A 21,937-nucleotide genomic window follows, 5' to 3' on the forward strand; every position below is an offset into this window, starting at 1 on the left:
AGTGGAAGAATGACTTCTTGTGTTTTGCTCTCAACAGTCTTGCTAATGCATCCCAGAATCTTGTTTGCTTTTTTTGCAACAGCATTACACTGACGACTCACATTAAGCTGGTGGTCCACTATGACCGCTAAATACCTTCCCACAGTACTCCTTCCTAGACAGTCGCTTCCAATTTTGTATATATGAAGCTGATTGTTTCTTCCTAAGTGGAGTACTTTGCATTTGTCCTTATTAAACTTCATCCTGTTTACCTCAGACCGTTTCTCCAGTTTGTCCAGATCATTGAATTATTGCCCTATCTGTCAAAGCAGTTGCAACCCCTTCCAGCTTGGTATCATCATCTGCAAACTTAATCAGCATACTCTCGATGTCAGTATCTAAATTGTTGTTGAAGGTATTGAATAGAATGGTCCCAAAACAGATCACTGTGGAACCCCGCTTGTTATGCCCTTCCAGCATGACTGTGAACCATTAATAACTACTCTCTGAGAATGGTTATCCAGCCAGTTATGCACCCACCTTCTAGTGGCCCCATCTAAGTTATATTTGTTTAGTTTATTGATAAGAAGATTGTGTCAAATGCCTTACTGAAGTCTAGGTATAACACATCCACAACGTCTCCCTTATTCACAAGACTTGTTATCCTATAAAAGAAAGCTATCAGATTGGTCTGGTACAATTTTGGTCAGCAGTGCCTGATGAATCTCTGGCTACACTCACTTCCTCTCACTTTCCAGAAAGGCATAAGGGGAAGAGCAGCCACAGACACCACTCCTCTAACACACAACCTTTTCTATGTAATTCAGAATAAATTGGTTTTAATATCTGCAATGGAGGAAATTGGAGTTTAAGGTGTGAAACTGACTCACAAGTTCACTGAATTGAGCTTATCAGTTGTCACTTTTGAACAATTTCAGACAGAATTATTGTTGTTTATGGTTTCTGAGCACATATTTGTGCCACATAATAGACATGATGGATTGATATGGGGCCCAACATACCGTGTTCTGGATACCAGGAAGTTCAGCTGTACTTCTTGATGGCCACCTCTGTCTTCTGGTCTAATTTGTCATTGCTTTTGGTGTTTGGTCCAGAGATTCCACCAATTTAGTTTTGTTCAATAGAATATTTTTATACATTTCTTTGTTACATATTTTTTTACCCATTCCCCAATCAGTGTTACACATTTGTTCGTGGTAACCTGTACAATATGCATATATCAGCTTCAATTTATGCAACATTGCTGCTTTTACAATTTTTGTCAGTATGTTGCTGTGTCACCTTGCCTCTTGGTTTTCCCAGTACAAGTTGCATTTCCCTTGTCAGGTCCTGAGGGTGCTGGACCAGTCTCAAACAAGGGAATTCGCCAGACTAGTGGAGGTCCCCTGCTGACCCTGTTCACCCTGCTGACCCTCCCATTGCCAGCTCTGGGGCTCCTTTATTTTCGTCCTGGTCCTGATCACACACGGATTTCCTTCTGCAACTGCAGATGCCAGCTCTAGCCCTGGTTGGGCTGCGGACACAGCTCTGACCCCATGGAGGCTGTCTCCAGCCCTGGCTGGGCTGCTGGTGCAGTATGTTGGCCACACAGCTGTCATCTCTGGGCCGACACCTCTGGCCAGGGCCACCAACCCTATCACTGGGTTCCACCCAAGCATCCTCCCTTTTAGCCTCATGGCTCTATTCCACTAACATCTGTGGTCTGGCCGGACCACAGAATCCTGGTTTTGAGCAGTACAACCTGTAAAATTGTTACAGGTTTGTGGACTTTTACATAAATTCTTCCAGCACAACATTTTACCTTTACCCTGTCAGCAATAACATCATTTTAAGGAAATATATGAGAGAGGAGAAAAACTTCCAAAACTACATTAACGCCAACTGGGCCTTGGCCTAAGTGTTAACCCATTTATTATCCATAATTATAATCCGTAAAGGTATAACTAACAAAGGCTATGTCTAGCTGGCACCCTAAACTCAAAACAAAGCCCTATGTCGAGGCATCCCTGTACTCCTCATGTGATGAGGGGTACAGAGATGCCGGAATAGTGCTCCTGTTATCTCAAAAACTGTTTCGAGCAAATGGGCACGTTGCATAGATGCAGGCAGCTATTTCAGGAGACCACCATTACCTGAAATAGCACCGCTGCCTAGACATAGTCAAAGTTCTTTATCTTACCTTGTAGCTGGTCCTGATTTTGATATTTCAGTATCATAATTCAGTACGTTTGCACTATGCATACCAGAAGTGGGATGGGGATTAAAAAATACCTCAAAGAATCATCTGTGTTTTTTTCTTCTTTAAAAATGGGTTTGAAAGACTTTTTCCACACAAAGTCCTACCTTAAATCATTACATAAAGCTTCATTAGTAATTTTCTATATGTTCTGTTTTGAGGGTGGCCTTAATTCTCATTGTTTCCAATAACATTCTCACAACAACTGCTTACTTTAGTAAGGAAAAATGTGGGATACAGAATATACATAACTTAACGTGTGTAAGGGTTTTACACTAATTTTTTTTTTATTACTTAATATTTTTTACAGAAACAAGCAGGTCTGCAGCACCTTTAAGACTAACAATTTTATTTATTATGTAATGAGCTTTCACATGTTAAGAGCAGACTAAGAATTCTTTGTTAACTTTTTAAAGTCTTGTATAAAATTCCCCATGCAAAACACTATTGGAGAGTCTCAGCAATAAACCATTGTGTCAGTAACGTAAGGGGGTAAGCATTAGGAGTGGATTTTGTAATTACCCACAAACCCAGGAAATTCAGAGGTGAGGTCTTATACTTCAAAGAAATTCAGCTATGTTCAGTTAAAAATGTGTAGTTCAGGCACCTTCACTGTAAATTCCTGGTTTTAGAACATATGGCTTTGGGATAATTACAACCACCCTGTGACGATATTTTTGTTCTGAAGTTAGTTGTTAGATATTTCTATGTGTGGCTACATCTCAGCAGTTTTGTCTGGGAATTACCTTAGGTTTTTAGAGTGTGAAGGCAACAGACTCTCCAGGTGAAACCAAAAGAGTGCTGTGAAGTGAACATAAGAACAGCCATAGTGGTTCAGACAAAAGGTGGCCAATATCAAGTGAACCAGAGGGAAGAAACAAAACAGTTAATCTTCTGGTAACCTAGTACATGTCTTCAAGTCACTAAACATATCAACTTTAAATCACTTTTTCTTTTTAACTGTGTCTCTGATATGTACATAAGCTATTAAAGATGGATTATGCTACTTTGCATAACTAGAGGAACACAAAGCAGCAAATTAAAGGCCGCACTGACTTGCACTGGTTTTGGAAGCTTGTATTACGCTGTGCTGTCTGAAGGGAGGCAAAGAGAACTGTCCAAGGCTCCCTATGTTTGTGATTTTTTTATTTAAAGGCTCATCACATTCTCCTTCCTCATTTCCCTGGCAGTGATGTAAAAGCATAAGGGAACCAAAACAGAAGGGCCATGGGGAATGTTTCCAGCAGTAATGTCTTAGGTTATCCTGTGTCTATAGAACCTTTAAGAAGGTGTGATAATTGGGCCAAATCATTGTACCAATGAGAATTCTTCATACGGGTGTCCAATTTCTCTCTTACCACTGATTCATTCAAACCACTAGCATTGTTGCATATGCATAAGAGTGGTGGTGATTTGAATTACCCTATCACACTGGGGTACTGAGTCTTTTTGTAACCTATATAATTGTAGCAAACTCAACAATCATACCATAGCACGGTTTTTCAAATGTATCCTATATATAAAGTTTCTGTTTTAACTATAAAGAAAGTTTGCATTGCTCTGCTAAGAGAATTTGGAGAAACATGTTAGATACAGGTTGACCCACTCTAGTCCAGCACTCTCTTACTTGGTAATATCTGCAATCTGTTATGATACAAGTTAGCTGGAAGACCACTTATAATGGGTGTGGCCAACTTTCCCATGGTCCCATAAAGTTTGTTTACAGACACCAGTCCTGGATCTTGTGTTCTGTGCTGTTATTTATTTGTAATTTACCCCTAAATGTCTTCTATGAGCCCAGTAAGCAGTGGAAGTGTTGGTAGTGCTGCTAGACAATATTGACCTCCCATGGTCGGGCAAATTCTCTGGTTTGGCACTTGTCAGGTCCCAAAGGTACCAGACTAGAGAGGTTCAATCTGTGTTAAATTTCATAAATGACCTTGTATTATATGACATGACTTTTAGTTAATTATTTGGACAATTTGCTTGTAAAGCCTTGGAAAATTCACACTGTGTTCAGAGTAGGCACTGTAATTTAGGAAAGGGCAGGGATAACACTTTTCATACCAAATGGTAAGGTTGAATCTCTGCTTTAAGTGCAAAGTGGAATTCTGCCTTAACTGTGGAGTTGTGACCAGTGCTTCCATAATACCTAAGATACCAGCCAATACTAAGCAAGCCATCTTAATTTTATATATCTTATTTACCGTGATTTTTTTTAAAGTAATCACTTTCCCTCTTTTTACATAGTAATGAATCTTGGACGTATTTTTCCATACTATGTATATATACATATATAAAAAGTTTTTTTGTCAGAAACGTTCTATTTGAGGTTTGCCATAATTGAGTAAATAGGCATAAAATGATACCCGGATATATAATTTAAGTATGACATAGAAGAATTCAGTGAAGATTGGACACTGTGGAATGTAAGTAAATATGAGTGCTTGGAAAGGTAACTTTTTATTTTTTCATTCAGTCCTGCCAGCCCTCCTGCTGTGGATCTAAGAACCATCATGGAGCTTGAAGAAAATATGCAGAAGCGTGGAACTATGCCAAAGACAAATGCAAGGTTGGTAAAAAACCAAAATCTATAAAAAAAGAGAGATGTTGAAGAATAGGCCGTTATAGATTTACTTCGTGGTTCAGATTGTTTTTTTCTTCTTCCTTTAAATGTCTTTTTTTCTGTGTTTGCACAGCTTTGTTTGTCCATTTTTGTTATGGCATTTCTGTGCATCTGTTTAAAAACTACACTTCTGTATGCAATGTCCTGATTGAGCTAATTACTGACAAACCTTCTGTTGGACTCTAGAGACATAAATTGAAAGATTTAATAAAATAACCAATCATTTGTGGAATCAGTGGCCTAACTGGCCTACCTTTCTGCTCTATCCATCTCCACTCAAAAACAATCTAGATTTCCACCTTGTTGTTCTCCAAAGGTACCCTTTGCTTTCCACCGCCTCCTTCAGACTTTTCAGTTGCATGGTATTTTCCCAAGGTACGACTCGTTTGGATATGGGAGATGACTGGCTGTTTTGCAGGACATTTTGCCCGCCTATTAGTCCATGGATTTTAGGGAACAAGCACAAGATACAAAGAAATAAGTGTATTTTGAACTTTTGCCCAATACCAGTAGCACTAGACTAATGATTGCTAGTAAATAACCTGTCTTTTGAGGTTAGTATTTAAAACTATCGGTTGTGTTTCAGTTGTCATTTTAATTTATAGTAAATCTGCCTCTCATGGAATCAAGCTTTCTCAGAAGCAAAGAAAAATGATTGCCATGGCAGCTAAGGATAATGGTTCAGTTACAAACAGCCTGGAAACTACTGCCATTACAGCCATGCCTCCTGCACCTATGAAAGCTACAAAACCAGGGAGTGCCTGGTATGTCATCTTATTTACTCAGTGTATTTGCCTTTGTGTTGATTAGTTCCACTTGAATGGTATTTTTTAGATTGACATAATTTTTATTCAGTTATAAGAAAACAGTGCTGCTTCTATTTTGTACAGCGTTTTAGTGTTCTTAAAAATTGTAAGCAGGAGTTGCGGTTGCTGGTGGTGGTGATTGTGTCTCAACATTCATATTGACCAAAGGTCATAAGCAATCTGCCTTCTGTGGTGCATGTTGTGAGTGCAATCAAGAGTGTCAAAGACATGACAGACCTAAAAATGGCCATCCTGGATCAGACCAAAGATCCGTTTATCCCAGTATCCTGTCTTCTGACAGTGGCCAATGCTAGGTGCCCTGGAGGTCTTAAAAAGAATAGGTATTCCTCCAGGGATCCTTCCCCTGGCACTCATTCACAGCTTCTGGCAAACAGAAATTAGGTATACCATCCTTGCCCATCCTGGTTAATAGCCACTGATGGAATAATCCTCCATGAATGTATCTAGCTCCTTTTAAAATCCTGTTATAGTCTTGGCTTTTGCAACATACTCTAGAACGGAATTATACAGGATGACTGTGCATTGTGTGAAGTGTCGGTGTTAAAAAGGGGGAATTGCTAACCTCTCTACCCGCTCTGGGCAGCCCCAGCTAGCGCAACTGGGGGCGAGGCTCCCAGACACCAGCTGTCCAAATGCTCAAGGGCCTAGGCCTGAGATGGTAAGGAGGGATGGCGGAGACCCGGTGACATAAGATTGCCCTGCCCCTCTGCAGACCGCCCCCACCCACCTCCGGCAGGGAGACCCGGGGTTGTGTACATACCCTTGCCGCTGTACGGTGGAACTTTCCCCTGGCAGGCAGTGGCTGGCTACTAGGGCAAAGTCGAGGCAAAAGAGGGAGGCTTTGAGTGTGAACTCCATAAAACTATTTATTGAAAAAGTCAGCAACAAGCTGACAAAGAACAAGACATGAAACAGTTTATAATAGTGATACTTTGTTTAAACACTTATAATTGTTACTAATAAATCCATGAAGTCAAACCTGTAACTTTTGTTTTTATTGAACCGGAAGGCAAAAGAGTGAGGTTAAAGGAAAACTTTTAGGAAAGAGGTATAAGGAGCTTTGTTGTTTTAGCTACGAGCGGGGGGAGGGCGCTGCTCCTCCTCCTATGTGCTTTGGCCGGGTTGCTAAGCCGACCTATTGGAGACCTTAGGGCTTGCCTACTAAGGCCTCCTCCCAGCTGAGTGAGTATCTTTGGCCTCCCCAGCTGGGGCTTGGAGAATCAGGATAGGAAAGAGGGGATAGGATAAGTGCAGGGTAGACTTGGGGAAGCGGGAGGCTGGGCCTCCACCGTTTCGACCCACCTGCACAATATGTTAACGAATATAACTATTAAGTATGTACTAATGGCTAACTATAATAACTAAGTTAAACTATAACTGATTTAAACTGAACTATTAATACAAGTGTACAGCTTTTTTTCTGTTTCCCTTGTTTGGGTTAGTGTTTATATTTGGGCAGTCAAGCCCGGCCCTAGTGTCGAGCCCCTGGGTGTGACCCTTCCCTGGCCCTGGAAGGGCACGGCCCGGGTTGCAACCCCGAACCCCCCTGGTAGGAGACCCAGTACCCAAGTGTCTGTGTTTAAAATAAAATGTTTAGAGTGAAATGTCAAAAGGTCCTGGGCTGTGCCACAGGCCTATAGGTAAGTTACGTGTCCTGAAGGTTGTAGTGGTCCAGTCCGGCTTGATGTCTTATCCAGGTAAGTGGTCACAATCAGTAGTCATGGTTGAAGAATGATGGTCCCCAGCACACCCGTAGCACACAGGCGATGACGTGGCCATGGGAGCAGCGTCGATGAGATGGTGTTGGTGAGCCTCCGGTTTCCTCACCGGGTACACAGTACCCGTGGCCAAAGCCACGGGCCAGTTCGCCACCCGGTGAGTACGCCTGAAGGCCCACTTGCCACTCCTGGATGCAAGCGCGGTGCTGGGGTTCGGGGAGGCGCTTGAATGACGGCGCCGCTTCAGAGCTGAGCTGAGCTGCTGGCCCTGAGGCAAGCGGCAGCTCCAGTGATTCAGCACAGATTCAGCGCTGCCCAGAGGCAGGCGCTGCAGTGATTCCAGCTCTGGGCACCGCCCCCAAAGGGCAGACGCCGCTGTGATTTCAGCTCTTCGCTCTCTTCTCGAGCTGGCCTAAGGGTCAGCGGACGTTGCCACAGCAACCAGCGCTCCCCTATGTGGCAGCAGCTGTTATGATAGCTAGCTCCCAGGGCCACAGAATGGTGGGTGGCTCCTGAATTTATAGAGCAGTCTTATGAATATGTATGACATGATTATCATATGAGAGTTCTGTATCTGCGGTTCTCAACCAGGTCCTCCGGGCCGTGGAAGTCTCCAAAAACTCCCACCTGTGCCCAATCAGGAGCCCAGAATTCAAGTCTATGACCATGAATTATTCATGAGTTCAGGTTACTGGGGAAACCAACTACAGTGACCATTGCAGGGGGCTGCTAAATGGCAGCCTATGTAACTTTAGAATCTACCTGTACCTGCATTGATGTTTAATGGCCAAAGGCTTGTTTCCCCTGGCCCACGGGGACGATAATGCCCAAGGGATAAAAATCCCTGACATGAAGTACTTGTTTTTAAACCTGCTGCCTATTAATTTCATGTGGTAACCCCTACTTCATGTCTTATGAGAAGTAAATAACATTTTCTTTTTGCTTTCTCCAGCCCTGTCGTGATTTTAAAGACTTTGATCATATCAGCTCCCTGTTGTGTCTTTCCAAGGAGCACTATAACCCTATGGAAGTTTAGTATCACTGTCATTAGCTACTGTTACATTTTTTTCAAGTGTAACCCATGCTAACTAATGTCAGCTATTTGAAAATTTGAAGAATTTGTGGCATTCCATTTCTAAATGTTAACTTTAAAATGTCTTTTCACAAAAATTTACCATTTATTTGCATTTTTTCAGATAATAATTCTGGATTCAGAGTAAGTCTTTGTTATTTGAGGCAGAAGTAGTTTATTTTTCATACAAAAAAAAATTCGAGTTGTTGCTTCAAGTTCAAAGCAGAACTCCAATCTGAACCCTGGAGCTGTGACTTTTTCCACAGTGGAAGAGGCAGTGTTTTAAATAGTAGGATTTGGAGTTCATTGAACGTTACATAATGGTTTCAAGGATATGTGGGATTATCAAGTCAGACATAATCTTTAAACTGACTATTAAACATTGTGGTGAATACAGTATCTACTTTAATGAGCTTTAACATAGTACGTCATGGCAGACAGAGTTTTTTTCAAAATTTACTTTCCTTCAAGTTCCATATGGGTGAATTAAGCTTTGTAGGATGTTTGAAGGCATCTGTTCACACAATTTTTGCAACAAGTTGGTGGTTTTAATGGCTGAAGTATAATTTACTGGATAGTGGGAACTTTTAATCAATATTTTTGTTAATTGCTGTCTTTTTATATGTACAAGCACCCAGGGATTGTTGGGAACATTTTTAATAAATGAAAAGTGAGCATGGTAGATGTTCAGTATTTTTTTCCAGGTAATATGCTGTATTCTAATTTCAATTTCGTTATTCTTTTGAAATATTTTGTAATGTGTGATGCAGGACCAGGTATCTTAAGTGAAAAGGCTAATGCATCTTCTACTGAAGGATAACTTGCTAGTTTAATTTTTAGATGGTCACAGATGCCTAAATAAATGTTCATCTATGATATTCCAATTGTGCCTGCTCAGATGGAAAAGTGTGATAAATAGAGTTAAAGCAGAGAGTCTGAGAAATTTAAAGTTTCTTAGCTGCTGGAAAGGAGAGTTTACCTTTATTTAACAAAGTTTAAACTTCAGAAGGCAAACTGGTAGATTACTAGTTGCTGCTAAATACATATTGATAAAATATTAGACCCTGAATCCATGTTGTCTGTCTAGTTTTCTTTAGAAGAATAGAACAGTAAGTTTGGGTGCATCACTTACCCATATGGAATTATGGATATTTGGATTGAAAATGTAGAGTGCATCTGGTGGCAAGCTGAGCTTTCCATGCATGCAGTTTATTGCAAGCTGTAGTGCTTTCATGTTCCAGTGAAAGGAGATGCTTGTGTATGAAAACTCAGCAGTTTTACTGGCAAGAACATTGGCCAGAAGGGTGTGGGACCCTCTGGCAGTTTCTTTGGTTGATTGAAAGATGCCATATACCTTATATCACTCTTCTTTTTTATGCCAAAAGAAACTTCCAGTTTTGCAGTTTGGGGGATTGAAGCTAAAATCAAGTTCTTTGAAGACTTGTAAAGAAAAATAAACTTGGTCAGGAGCACTTTTATTTTGAAAAACTCCCATGTTCCACAGGAAATTAAACAAGTGTGTGTGTGTGATATTCAGATATGTAGTGTTCATCTGGAATGGAGGCTGTCCACAATTAAAACTCGATATTTTAGTTGCAAAATTTGTACATCATAATACTTTGAAGTACATACCGGTGCTCCAGCAATCAATAATGTCTTCTACAATACACCAAAATGTCAATAGCTTTTCTGTAAAGGAACTACACACATTTCTTTGTCCAGCCAAGATTACATGAATAAAATACTTGAGGTTTCTTCCATTAAAATATCTTTTCTATTGAAGACTGTTTGCTCCAATTAAATTACTGTGTTACAAATTAGGTGGATGTGACAGTACACAAAGGAATATGAGTTTAGTGACTATATAGCATTTAAGCTAGTAGCTTTATGTTGGCTAAACTGCAACACTATCTCAAAAGCTTTATTTTGCTTATATCTGATATGGTAAAAAATAGTAATGCAGGTTCTCCGCTGTTCCCAGTTACCATTGAATGTAGGTAGGGTGACCAAACATCCGGTTTTCAGCCAGAACACCCAGTTGAACCACCTGGCAGCTCACCTTTGCCCAGTGCATGGCACGGTGAGGCTGACAGGCTCCCTGCTAGCTGTTGCATGGCTCCTGGGAAGCAGCTGGTGTGCTCGGCTCCAAGCCTTAGAGACATCCAGGCATATCCATGTGCTGTCCTGCTTCCAGCCCACAGATGCAGCTCCTATTGGCTGGGTCAGGGCAGGTGACAAACTAGTGTGATCACAAGTATTCAGCAGGTGGCCATGGAGAAGTGGTGTCCAGTGTTCCCTTTAATCTGCACACTTGTTCAGCCTCTTAGGGGAGATTCAGATGCTACCTAGCTCATTAGCAGAGTGCCCACAGCTAGGTTTTGTTTCTACTGGGGGTGCAGATTACAAAACGTATTCTGCACATGGATGGGAAAAGGTTAGAGGGAACGTTATTTGTGGCGTAATCCTCTCCAGCTGGTGCTGGCCCTCTTTTTCTTGTGCCCCTTCCTGAATTGACTTGAGCTGCAGGGTGTGCCCTGAAGTACAGTCTGTCATTCCATCACTGGACCCAGTAATTTGAGATATGTGTATGCCAGTCTTTGAGTGATGGGAGTGAGGCAGCACCCACATCCCATCACAGCATCCCTCCCTATATCAACCCTGCCACACCCCTCAACTAAATATTTATTTTAGGGAGACTACCCACTGTAGCACATGCAATGATTCTGTTGAAACTTGTGGACTAGACTTTGCTAATTTGCTATAGGGGGTTTACAAAACAAAGCCTTATATCTTCAAAGGAGTCTGCCATCTGTGGTCTACATCCAGTAAAACTGACAGTACTAGCATATAGCTTGACATTTTGAAGTTACATTAACAAATATTAATAATGTTAGTGAAAGCATGTTAATTATTTAAGTTATAGACTGGTCACAAATGTTCATTATTTGTATTGAACCCTAGATTTTAACAATTAAAAATTACTAAATATTCACTTGTAGGTATCTCCCATATGAATTCCTTGAACTTATTCCAAGCAAAAGGCCTGAGAGATTTGTTGAAGTGCAAAATTATGGTATTTGATTGCAAAAATCCCAAGAAATAATATTTTTAACTTGTCACTCTCTAGCTCCTATTTAGTATGCGACTCAACAACACAGTAAACCCCGATTTAGTGGACCTCAATTCAGCAGACTTCAGAAACAACGGACGTCCTCCAGGGCCCCTCCCTCTCCCTAGCCCCCTTGTTCTTGAATTCTGCTGAATCCACCCACAACCCCAAAGAATGTACTCGCCGGAGGAGCAGCTGGGGCCTCAGCCATGGCTGGAGCTGCCCCATGGCTAGAGCCTCCGTGGCTGGAGGAGCCTCCATGCAGTCCTCCCACCAGGGGTGGGGCACGTATGCGCTGCACCCCAGGGGGGAGGAGCACATGGCAGCTCCTCCTGCAGCAGTGGAGGCTTGAGCTGCTGTGGCGGCTTCTCCTGCCATGGCAGAGGCTCGAGCTGCAGCGGCTCTTCCAGCTCCAGTGGCACCTCTGGCAGCAGTGGTTCCAGCAGTTTGGTGAGTTGCCAATTTATTGCGGGGGGAGGGGAGAGGCTGAGGAAGCCTGGCTGGGGTGCGCTAGGGTGAACACAGTGAACTCTCACATTTAAAGGACTTCCAGTATTAATGGACACCCCTCCCCCATTAGTCCGTTAAACTGAGTGTTTACTGTGTCATGGTGAAAAATGTAGGTCTGAAATATTTAAGTGGTGGTTGTTTTGTTTTTAAAGGGCATCTTCATTACATTCAGCTTTGCCAAAGTCATTCCGTGATCTTGTAATGGAAGAAGAAAAATCTGTCAGTGCAGGTTACTCTCCAGGCATCAGTGTCAAAAAAGTTTGTTTTAAAGGCGTTGAGGATCCACCTGCTCAAAAGGCCATAAGGTAAGTGATATTTTTTTGTTGCACAGCTTCTCTCTCCAGTTTTTACACGTGGGCTGATGCCCCCACCTGTGGAATTTAGAGGCAGTCCAGAGGTGATGCTAAGGAGGCTCCTGGGCTACACTCCGCCTTTTGGCGCAGGCCACCAGCTGTGGAACAAATTGGTGGTTCAGTTTTTCCTGATGATTTTATCCTTAAACGTTTGTATTCATTTCCATGCAGTTGCAACTTCATAATCTTTCTTCTCCTCCTCCCATCCTCTGGTAAATAACAGCATGGTGGTTTCAAACACGTGGGTCTGCCCTTGCAGCTATTTGCTGCCAGGGTTCTGTGCATCCACTCAAGCCTGATGTGAGCTGGGCTGCACACACCTGTTTTATGAAGCCTTTGTGAAACAGCACTTGCAGGCTCTGCAAAGGGTGAATTATGCCTCACCTGTTTCCAGTCAGCTGAACTGTGTTTTCCCTTTTGTAAATCACTGAATCAACGTTTCTTTTCAGATGAAGCTGCTAGCATTTATTAGTTACGAGTAGAAATCAAATTTTTTATTTATGTGAGTCAGTTTTTTTTAATTTGCAGTGCAAACATAAGGACAGTGTGTGACCTATTTATACTAAAATTGAAGATGCTCAGATTCTTACTGTCATGTGGGCAAGGCCATCTACTAATACTTTTATTAAATCACAGATGAATTGCAGTTTATATAGAGGAAGGGTGAGGTGCTGGTTTTTATAGATCCAGTTTTATTAATCATTGTCCCCAGTTTGAGACTTAAGACAACTGAGATCCAAAATGCTTAAAACTGTGAAATCTCTAACCACCTAACTATTATGTGTAAGGGACACAATAGCAGAATAAATTTCATCGTGCAATAAATAGCTGAATCATTAGCCTCTGTTAATCTTCTAATTGAATGCTACAGTGTACTGTGACATTACAGCTGCTAATCATGATTAAAGAGTTTTGGTCTGAAAAGAAATTGGTTATCTAGACTGAGCCTAACTGTGGTTTAAGGAGGCTCATTTCTTACGTTAAGATGAATGTTGAAGTTGAGATTTCAAGTTCAGTAAATTCTGGTGTGTAAAGTGGGAAAGATCTGTGTACAATTTTTTTGATCACTAGACAATTGATCTTGGAATATGTTTCTATTCTTCTGGGAGCAGTGCTTCAGATCCTAGTGTGTAATGTTTAAACCATATCTTACGTCAAAAAGGAGAGCATAGGTAATTAGGATGTAGCCTTTGATGATAGATGTCTGCTTATTTATACCTAAAAGAATAATAAAACCCTTCTCCTCCCGGCAATAGGAGTTGTGCTGCTTGTCCAAGAAATTGGAATTGCATTCTATGGAGGAAACTCCAGACGTAGGATTTGAGAACTCACTAGTCACTGGAATGCTCCTATTAGGAATTTTTGTATAAATCTACTCTTCTCAGACAATTTGTGGCTAGTTAGTTACAGAATGTTGTTTAGAAAGAAAAACAATTGGGAGTTGACTATGCCCACACATTAAAGCACTAAAGGTGCTATAGAATAACTAACTGAAAAATAAATGTTGAACTTAATTTTTTTTTTAATATTTGCTATAATATTTCTCCTCGGCTTTTAAGCTACATATTGTTTGGAAGCTCATAATTTAGAGAGTGCTCAGATTACTCATTTTAGTTCTCTTCCGTTCCCCTCTTTTTGCAAGATTCTGGTCTTCACATTTTAGTGTGGTTGTTTTCTTGTTTGTTGTTTGTTTTTTTTTGGGGTGGGGGGTGTTGTGGCTTTTTTTTTGTTTTTGTTTTAGCCCAGCCTGCAGGAGCCTGAACCCCCTGTCCTCCCCCCGGCCCCAACCCCAAGGAGCCTGAACCCGCCCCCTTCCCTTCCCATGGACCCAACCCACCACCAGGTTTTAACCCTCTCCCACTCATGGCCCCCAGCCTCTCCCCCCCCCATCCCCCTCCAGGTTCACTTACCTTTTCAAAAGCAGTGCCACATGCTGCCCCTCCTTTGCTGAGTTATGAGCACTTGGAACCAATCAGAGACTTTTACCAGTGTCCCTCTTACAAGATTTTTCACCTACGAGCAGAAGTTTTGGAACCAATTGGTGAGGGATGAAGTCAGGTATTTATATTTATACTTGACTTGGTCATTTTAGTAATTGTTTATGTGATTAATTAGTAATTCTACGGCTATATCTGAGAGTTTCTGCTGATTTAAAATGGCGTGTACTAGGACCTGTTACTCCTGGCTCTGGCGAGGGGCAAATGTACTAGGGAAAATAAATGATGATATAAAAAACGTCCTGCCTCTCGTAGGGTCCTCCCCATTGGCCCTGCCTGCATTCACTCAGGCTTTAGACAGGCCTGGGTTTGTCTGTATGCTGAACAGTACAGACACGGCAGACATTGTTTTGGTCAGGGTGGGATTGCCCAGAGTCCTCTACAGTCAGCTGGGTTGCCTGCTCGAGTGGCGCTTGTGCAAAGCCTATATATGATCCAGGCGACCTGGCATCTGTCAGTTCTTTTGTTTACTGCCTGCGTCGCTGTTCCATTGTGTGGTGATGTACTTGCTGCTATACCATAGCTTCACAGCTCTTTCTGTGCAGATAGTCTCCAAGACTCTTGGAGTATGGTGAACTCCTTGGGAATGCACACGTAGGCTACTCAGTGGAAACCATTTAAGTTGCAGCCTCAACAACACCAGTCCAGGCCCTTGCAACTCCTTGGGTTCTGGGACTTCTACTGATGCAAGGGCCATTACTCCCACTGCCAGCTTCCCTGCCAACAGTCTGGGGCTGGTTGCACACAATCAGAATCATCCTCCAAGCACGTCTTTAGATGGTGCGCTCAAGTATCCATACCACTGGATCTTGCTCTGTGATTTCCAAACAGACTCTCCATTCCTTTGGGCCCAGTTGGCCGTAACATCAGACAGTTAGGTCCTCAGGACTATATCAGGATATATGCCATCCCAATTCACTTCACTCCACTCCACCTTCCTGTTCCCCCCCACCTGTCCCTCTTCAGGTCCCCTTCTCACAAGCAGCTCCTCCTCACGGAGGTTCAGTAGCTTCTGAACTTAGGGGCTGTAGAGGAGGTGCCCTTTCCACACAGGGGTTGGGGATTCTACTCCCACTGCTTTTTGGTTCCCAATGCACATAGTGAGTTGAGACCCATCCTGAACCTCTGGGAACTCAACATGCTTATAGTGTCTAACAAGTTTTGTGTGATGTCTCTGGGCACCATCATCCCCTCTCTGGATCTGGGGAATTGGTATGCTGCTCTTGACCTAAAGGATGCTTACTTGTGCATTTCTATCCATCCCTCTTATCAGCAGTACTTCAGGTTCACAGTGTGTTACCTGTACCTTCAATTTATGGCCCCTCCTTTTGGGCTTTCTGTGGCCTCCAGGGTACTTACAAATGTGTGGCAGTGGTAGCTGCCTTCCTCCACTGCCATGGTGTCCACATGTATCCATATCTAGATAACTGGCTTCTCCTGGGTTGGTCTGTAAATCAAGCTGCTCAACCTGACAAAGTCCTCATTGAACTCTACGCAGCGCATAGAGTTCATTAGGGCGGTTCTCAACATCATGCAAGCCAGGGCATTCCTCCCTGATCAGTACTACCAGACTCTTGTCCAGCTCTTATGCTCTCACTCCAGGTTACCCATCAGCATGGTCTACACATGCCTTTGGCTGCTGGGGTACATGACAGCCTGCACATACACGGTGCCATTTGCCAGGCTACGTCTCTGCCCTCTCCAGGTGTGGTTGGCTTTGGCGTACCGTCCCTCTGGGGCAGCCTAGACATGGTTGTGACTGTGCCTTACCGTGTCTCCAATGCTCTCTGCTGGTGGGTGTGCCTGCAGAACATCCCCATAGGCATTCCCCTTCATGCTCTTCAGCCCACCATGTCCCGGGTCATTGATGTGTCAGCTTTAAGCTGGAGTGCGCACCTAGGACATCTCACAACTTAGGCATGGTGGACAGTGGAGGAACTTTCTCTGCACATCAACATGTGCAAGCTCTGGGCTGTTCATCTTGCTTGTCTGGCATTTCTACCTCTGTGGCCACTGCGTAGCCGTAATGACAGATAATACCAGGACCATGTATTACATCAACCATCAAGGAGGGGCACGCTCCTCCCTGCTGTGCTCAGAAGCTCTGCGCCTGTGGGTGCTCTGTATAGCCCACTCCATTCATGTGGAGGCATTCTATCTCCCAGGGTTCCAGAACCAGCTGGCAGACTGTCTCAGCCATTGGCTCCTGGCCCACGTGTGGTTGATCCATGTGGATGTCTTCCATTTGATCTTCCAAAAGTGTGGCTTTCTCCAGCTGGAACTTTTCTCATCCTGGAGCAACTGCAAGTGTCCTGCATTCTGCTTCTTCTGGGACCTCAGCCCAGGCTCCACATCAGTTGTTTCTCTCATCCAGGAATGCCAGGTCTGCTCTGTCTTTCCTCTCTTTTCCCTTGTGCACAAGGTTCTTATCAAGATTCTCAGAGACAAGACAGACGTAATTCTCATAGCCCTGCCATGGGCTCACCAGCATTGGTACCCCCCACTGATGGGAGTTTTCTGTGCTTCCGCCCATTCAACTTCCCCCGGTTCTAGACCTCATCACACAGAACTATGGTCACTTCTGCCATCCAGACCTCCAGTCTCTTCACCTCATGATGTGGCGGCATCGTGGTTGATGTCTGCTGTGCAGATTTGCTCGGGGCCAGTGCAGTGGATTCTTCTCTGCAGCCACGAGTTGTCTATGTGACGGTTCTACCTGGCTAAAGAGATGCGCCTCTCCTGCTGGTATAGTCAGCATGACCATGTACGTGGTGTCTACGTCTGTCCCACAGGTGCTAGATTACCTTGTTTCCCTGAAGCAGCAAGGCCTTGCTGCTGCTTCTGAAAGGTTCATCTGGCAGCCATTTCAGCCTTCTATTCTGGAGAGGGCGAGTGGTCTGGCCCAGAACAGCACGTAGTGTGTTGCTTCCTCAGGGGTGTGAACTGACTTCACCTGTTAGTTCGCTGGCCAGTCCTGGCTTGGGACCTTAACATGGACCTTCCCTTCAAACCATTGGCCACATTTTCATTCCTCTACCTCTCCTGCAAAGTTGTCCTTCCTGCTGGCTTTCACCCCTGCCAGAAGGGTGTCTGAGTTCCGGGCCCTCAAGGCTGAACCCATGTACAGTGCTCCATAAGAAGATCCAGCCCTCACCCTGTGTTCCTGCTGAAACTGGTCTCTGAGTTCCATGTTAGTCAGGACATTTTCCTGCCTGTTTTCTTCCCTAAACCTCATAGTTCCAAATAAGACAACAGCTACAATCCTCAGTGTGAGACAGGCACTTGCCTTCTATGTTTACTGGATCAAGCCCTTCCAGAAGACCACACAGCTCTTTGAGGCCATTGCTGAGTGCATGACGTGACTCCTGCTTTTGTTGCAGTGCGTTTCCTCCTGGATCATGTCCTGTATATGGGCGTGTTATAACCTCACGAAAGTCTCCCCACTGCCTGTGATAGTGCACTTTGCGTGAGCTCAGGCCTCCTCATCCAGCTTCTTGGCGCATGTGGATCTCTAGGAGATCTGTCATGCTCCTACATCATCCTCTGTACATACCTTCCCCTCTCACTGTGCCATTGTGCAGCAATCTAGATCAGATGCAGCCTTTGGGGCTGCTGTCTTGGAGTCAGCCACACGTTGACTCTGACTCCTCCTCCTGTGCTTAGCTTGGGAATCACCTAATTCACATAGTCACGCGTTAGTGTTTCTTCACAAAACAAAAAAGCAGTCTTGTACCACTTTAAAGACTAACAAAATACTCCCACACCACATTTTACAAAGCTCTTTCCTCTGATCCTACTGAAGAATATCAAAAGAAACTATACCATCTTCTTATCACCTCATAAATTATTTAGTCCTAAGTGCCACAAGACGGCTTTTTCTCCTAACTCAAATAGGTATGACCAAGCACTCAAAGAAGAATAAAGGCCACTCACCATTGTAACTTTTGTTCTTTGAGATGTGCTGCTTTTATCTATTTGAAACCACCATCCTGCCCCACTGTTTGTGTGGATGGAAGAAGGAACTGAGGGGTGCTGGGTCAGCTGGGTCATGTATAGGCTTTGCATAGGTGCCACTTCAGAGAGCTCTCCAGCCAACCCAGCTGGTAGTTGCTAGGGAAAGCTTTCTGATAGGCATGCACATACACTCATGCACACATAACTTAAAACGGATATGAGCAACGCAGCTCGAAGAACAGCAGTTACAATGATGAGTAACTTTTTTGCTTGTGCTGGAAGTCGATTACAGTTTTAGTAATTAAGATTCTAACTTGGGAGCTCATACTTTACCACTACACCACACAAAAACCTTCTGCATAGGGGTCTTGAATTTAGTATGGTATTTGCTACTATTTTACAATACAGAGAATGGGCAGAGAGAACATTTGTCGGAATTCATTTTCTGCTGGGGGCACCCATGTGCTTCTTATAAATGTACAATTATCTGAATAGGAACAATACAGGAATGTGTGTCAGTAACTGTATTCACTTCAGACTGTCGCTGCAATTTGTGAAGGACTCTCATTTTACTGGTTTTTCCGCTGCCCCAGTGGCTTGAGATTCCCCTCTCCACATTGTTCCTCTCCCCACAGTACCATGTGTGATACAGTAGAATAAGTCTGAGGGTTGCCAACAGTCCTGTTCCATTACAAGGAGTGAGTCAGTAACTTTCATGATTGTGGCTTTTTTTTGTTTTCTTCCCAGATGTGCAATCAAAGGCACCCCAGGTCTAGAAGATGATCATGTTTCTGATTTACCACAACTGGAGAATCATAAGTAAGCTTGATTTCTAACATTATAGATTTCTGTGTGCATGTTGTCTGTTAGTTCTTTGTGCTGCTTTTGTTTCAGAATGTCAGTAATATACTTCACTGTATAATGTATTACTTTGCAGTCCATGGTTAGTGACATCCCTGACTAGCTCTACTGCTATAGCACCTATCACGTTTGCAGCTATTGTAGAGGAAGAGCTCCAGCAAGAAGCGGCTCTAATCAGAAGCAGAGAAAAACCTTTGGCTTTGATCCAGGTAAAGGAAGCTAAATTTTTTCACTACTTTTCTTTCAAATATGACATTTTAGAATCAATTATTCATAGGCTACATAATATCTACCAGCTATTAAAGCCTAACTTCAGGCTTGTTTTTGGAGGATAGAGCTAGTCTGCAGTATTTGAGGCCCTGAGCTATTGCAGCTAGGTTCCATGTTCCCCAGTTTTCCTTGCCTACCCTCATGGTTTGGCATGTGTTGCCGCCTTCTTCAAGCGCTGGCTTGTATCCATTTCACAGAGCCCGAAGTTTTTCCCTTAGCAGTATCGGTAAGGAACCAGCTCTTGTACCCTCTGGAGTGGCACCCATGTGGCATGGAGTAAGAGGTGCTGCTAGCTCCTCTTACCCTCAGTTCCTTTTTACCAGCAGTGATGGTTCATGGAACATTCACTGCTCCTATTAGCATTGCTTAGGTTTCATTTGTATGAACTAGTAGAACCTATACAATATGTACATGATTAGTATTTGCGTTAGTTACATTTAACAGTAGGCTAGGGTTTTCTTAGACCAAAATGGGAGCTAGCTGGGGGATGAGGCATGCCCCCCGTCTCCAGGCTTTAAGCCTTGCAGTTGCTGCAAACTGCCTTTGCCCATCAATGAGTCCCATAATAATGTCTTATGTGCCTGGGTAAAGCACATAAGCAACAAGTGTCACATCTGCAAGTCCTTCAAACCTAGGACTAAGAAGGAGCATGATAGCTGACTGAAAGTGCTTCTGATGGAATCAGTGACCCTGGAGCAGAGGCCTGACTTGACACCATGGCGTCAGTGCACGGTGCCCCCATTGTCACTGATCACCTTCTGTGACCCTCGTCAAGAAGCCAACGAAGGCCAATAGAGAACAGCCTCCTGTTCTCTACAAGGGGGAGGATGAGGCTGCCATGCTGGGCAGCTCCCTTCTTCCTTTGGGAAGTTGGGCCTCAGCTCACGTCCAGTGATACAGCCCAGCATGTATGTTATCTGAGATCCCTGACACAAATGCAGGCCTCTGTCAGCTCTAGGTACTGTCAACACCTGAAGCTGTCCAAGTTACTCAGGAGATTCTAACGCTCCCAATACTGCCCACATCAGTCCTGGCAGTCCCAGATTTTAGGATTAACCTTCATTGGGACCTTACTGCCTGTCTTCGCCTTAGCAATACCACTCTTACTGTGAGGGATATCGTGCCACTGCTTGCCTGCCTGCAGTCCTCATGCCTCAGAGCCAGGGAGATGGATGCAGTCTGCCTGCTGGATGTCAGGAACCTTGGATAATCCAGCACTCTCACTATCCGAACCCCCTACAATTTATGAAGTTTCGGGGGAAAGACCCCGCAAGTCCAGATAGACCAAGGAGAGCAGGTTCCTGCACCACCAGTGGGTACTGTGGAATTTATAGCACCAGCATGTTCTTAGTTGTTTCCAGACTAGGCCATCACAGAGTCACCTCATACAGTTCCCCAGGATGAAGTTAAGGTACTCCAGGAACTGCTGAAGAGGGATGCTTCCAACCTTGGCTTGCAAGCAGAGCAGTTGGAGAAGCGTGTGGACTCCCTGTTTGATGTCCTCCATTCCACATCCCCACCAGGGGAGCTTTGCCCCTTCAAGAGGGGGCATGGAAGATTACCATCTCCCTGTGGCACTCCACCCTCCTTGCCTCCTGTCTCCAAATGTCAGAGTGTAAATACTTTTTCCCAACAAAGGGGCACAAGCATATGTTTTCTCACCCAGCCCCTAATTCCTTGGTGGTTGAGACAGCAAACCACAAAGAGTGCCAGGAGCTACCTCTAACAACAAAGACTTCAGGAGGCTGGACTTGTTTGGATACAAAATGTATTTGTCTTCTAACCTGTAGTTGAGAGTGGCCAAGTACCAGGCTCTACTTAACTGCTATGACTTTAATATGTGGTAAACTGTGGCCAAATTCAAGAGTTCCCTCCTGGAAATAGTTCCGAGTGATTCTCACTGAGGGTACAGCCATGGCCGGGACAGCCAGTCATGTGGCATCTGATGCAGTAGACTGTGCCATTGGCACCATGGTGTTTACTGTCTTCATGCAGTGAGCTTCCTAGCTGCTCCTCTCTGGGTTGTTCTCCTAAGGGTTGGTACGGGACCTTTCCTTCAATGGCTAGGTCCTGTTTGTGGAACAGATGGACACCAAGCTCTATGGGCAGAAGGTCTCCCAGACCATCCTGAAAACCTTGGGGCTATGTCTGCACTAGAAGCATCTGTCTACAGAAGTTATTGTTGGAAGAGATGTTCTGACAAAATTTCTGTTGACAGATTGCAACTACACATAAAAGTGGATCAATCTTTTGATCTGCTCTGTCAACAAATGGCCCACCTGGAGCGTCTACGTAGTTTTTTTTGTCGACAGTTTGTCAATAAAACACATTTTTTGTGTAGACGCTCCGTGAGTTTTGTCAACAAAACCCCAGTTTTGTCCACAAAATACTCTAGTGTACACGT

At 43.7% G+C, this 21,937-nt stretch overlaps 1 protein-coding gene across 1 annotated transcript in view; it reads left to right on the plus strand.

Moving 5' to 3' along the window:
* Positions 1–21,937, plus strand: part of IBTK (inhibitor of Bruton tyrosine kinase) — a 111,306-nt gene that overhangs the window by 81,894 nt on the left and 7,475 nt on the right. The window contains exons 24-28 of the mRNA XM_074990977.1: positions 4,716–4,808; positions 5,468–5,626; positions 12,251–12,403; positions 19,150–19,221; positions 19,340–19,472. Coding sequence (XP_074847078.1) covers positions 4,716–4,808; positions 5,468–5,626; positions 12,251–12,403; positions 19,150–19,221; positions 19,340–19,472 — 610 coding nt within the window. The remainder of the gene's footprint in view (positions 1–4,715; positions 4,809–5,467; positions 5,627–12,250; positions 12,404–19,149; positions 19,222–19,339; positions 19,473–21,937) is intronic.

This window comes from Carettochelys insculpta, chromosome 3, assembly GCF_033958435.1.
Source record: "Carettochelys insculpta isolate YL-2023 chromosome 3, ASM3395843v1, whole genome shotgun sequence".
NCBI classification, from domain to species: Eukaryota; Metazoa; Chordata; order Testudines; family Carettochelyidae; genus Carettochelys; species Carettochelys insculpta.